General features: G+C 46.1%; 1 protein-coding gene across 1 annotated transcript in view; it reads right to left on the bottom strand.

The window, feature by feature from the left end:
- LOC104505903 (dachshund homolog 2-like) overlaps positions 1 to 320 on the bottom strand; it is an 81630-nt gene extending 81310 nt beyond the window's left edge. Inside the window, exon 1 of the mRNA XM_010146663.1 lies at positions 200 to 320. Within this exon, the coding sequence (XP_010144965.1) occupies positions 200 to 320 (121 nt within the window). The remainder of the gene's footprint in view (positions 1 to 199) is intronic.
- Positions 321 to 2743: the final 2423 nt, after the last annotated feature.

A 2743-nucleotide genomic window follows, 5' to 3' on the forward strand; every position in this document is an offset into this window, starting at 1 on the left:
CAGAGGGGCTCCAGCCCTCAGAGCATCTTTGTGGCCTCCTCTGGACTCGCTCCAACCAGTCGATATCCTTCTGATGTTGACTGTCCTTGTGCTGGGATTGCCCCGACCCAGATGCAGGGACCTTGCCCTTGGTCTTGTTGAATTTCATGGGGTTCATATGAGCCCACCTGTCACGGACCCACTGGATGACATCCCGTACCACACAGCTTGGTGTCACTGGCAAACTTGCTGATGGTGCATTCAAACCCACCGTCCACATTGCCTACAAAGACGTTGAACAGCACCGGTATGAACACCAACCCCTGAGGGACGGCACTCATCACTGGTCCCTACCTGAACACTGGGCCACTGACCGCAAATGTCTGAGTGCGAACATCCAGCCAATTCCTTACCCACTCAGTGGTCCACCCACCAAATCCATGTCTGTCCAACTTGGAGACAAGAATGTCATGAGGGACATTATATCAAGATATGTTCAAACATAAACTATGTATGTGTGCATTTTTATATGTATAACAAACACAAAAAATATATTTGCCAGGAGAAATGCCACTGTATGTTTCACATAAGATTCTAACATAGTTTTTCATAAATGTTGAATAATTTAAGATCCCTTTTAGAAAGAAAACCAGTAATTATACAGGCAGCTTTGGCTTACAGACATGTTTGGCTAACTACCCACCACATGTGAATTTTCTGCTTTCATGTAACAGTGATTCTATCTGAATTAGGTCTTAGAAGAAAGGCTTCACAAAACTGCACTTTTTCCATATTGTCTTCAGCTATTTTTAAGAAATATTTTATTGATTACTTGAAAAATGCTCCTTAGACAAAGACCAGCTCCTATGGGCAGAAGGGATTTAGATGTCTTAAAAGAACAACTACTTAACAGATTTATTTTGTAATGTGAATTTTCAACATACTGCTTTGTATCGCAGAGTACAGCTCTTAGGTATGTTCCCAACATTAAAAACACTTGAAATTACCCCTTTTCAAACTCACAGAACTCCTGCAAAGCACAATGTCTCCTGGCTTTTAGCATAGGGTCTGGAGAATATGTCTTATGAGGAGCGACGGAGGGAACTGGGCTTGTTTAGCCTTGAGAAGAGGAGGCTGAGAGGAGACCTGCTCACTGCCTACAACTACCTGAAAGGAGGTTGTGGAGAAGTGGGGGTTGGTCTCTTCTCCCTAATGACAGATGATCGGCCGAGGGGGAATGGTCTCAAGCTGCGCCAGGGGAGGTTTAGATTGGATGTAAGGAAGAAGTTCTTCACCAAAAGGGTTATCACACACTGGAACAGGCTGCCCAGGGAGGTGGTGGAGTCACCATCCCTGGATGTGTTTAAGAGACGGGTGGATGAGGTGCTGAGAGATACGGTTTAGTGGTGGACAGATACGGTTGGACTGGATGATCTCTAAGGTCTTTTCCAACCTAGTGATTCTATGATTCTATGATATGAAAAGCCTTTCTCAACCTCAGCACTATACTCTTACCTGCTACCTACAAGTCAACCAAAATTTCAGTTTAGCTTTATCTAATGTACTTTTTTCAGTTTGGATTCGATTTCTACAGAAGAGAAAAATAGTTCACTCACTTTCTATGAAGAAAATGTGCCAGGAGGAAAAATAAAAAACCACCAACAAAACCTGAATAGTCTATATTTAAGTTTAAATCTACCTTGTTTTGTCTTACTGAAGCTGAAAATTTGGCTGAGGTAACTGTTCCTTTACACAACAAAAATGTTTAAAATACAGTTAAGAACAGTGAAGTATTTATTAATCTGCAATATTCAAACTGCATTTATTACACCGCTGTCTTTAACTGAAACCCTCTTCTCATTAACACTGTAAACGAGAAAAATTATTCGTTGCCCATCTTCCAGCTTGACACTTCATCAAAGTCTTCCAAGTTAACCTTTAATCTTGTGATTGAGCGGGAACAGTGCAGACATTAAGTAAGCCACAGTGAGCAGAGCTTTGGCATTCCGCTGGGAACACATGCCCGTGTCCTGGCTGGAGAGTGCGGCGGCTCCCTCCCGCTCTGCCCTGCTTTCTCACACCGGCACCACAGCTGTACACACCTACCTACACTCAGCTGGCAGCCTCCACCTCCTGGGATCCCACAGGGTTGAGTGCGCTCCACCAAAGCCAAAACACACACCTCTGTGGGTGCTCCTGAGGCGTGTCGGCGCTGCTGCAGGCAGCAGTGCCCAACTGCCTTTCATTTTGTGTTTGGGAAAAGCACTGCAAGCCTCGCCTGATCCCTTCACCCCTCAGCGTGCCCCTCGTCCTCCACCCGCCGCAACCGCCCCAGCTGCCGCAGGGAGAGCAACTGCTGCCGAGGGCCACACGCTCTAGCCAGGCCGCAGGGAAACGGCCAGGGGGGCCTTTTCCGAAAGGGAGTAAACCTCAACGCAATGGCGAGGCCAAAATCTGGAAAGTGACCCACTTAGGCACATGCAGAAGATGAAAAGGATCAAACTGTTCCCTAACTTCAAAAGGTTACTGGACACAGAAAGGGCAGCAACTTCAATACTTCCATAACCTGAAAGGTAGTAAAAGGCAGTTTCTGCCTGAGCAAGAAAACAAAGGAAAGGCAGGTGACAGCATGGTGATTGCTTTAATAGCAAGACCAGTTGTTCTCTGGGTACCCAGCCCCGGTGACGGTAGACAGGGAAGGGGACAAGAATGAAGACCCCAGAATCCGAGGGGAAATGGTTAGTGACCTGCTACACCACTCAGG

The sequence above is a fragment of the Eurypyga helias genome, unplaced genomic scaffold, assembly GCF_000690775.1.
Source record: "Eurypyga helias isolate BGI_N326 unplaced genomic scaffold, ASM69077v1 scaffold7242, whole genome shotgun sequence".
Lineage (NCBI taxonomy): Eukaryota > Metazoa > Chordata > Aves > Eurypygiformes > Eurypygidae > Eurypyga > Eurypyga helias.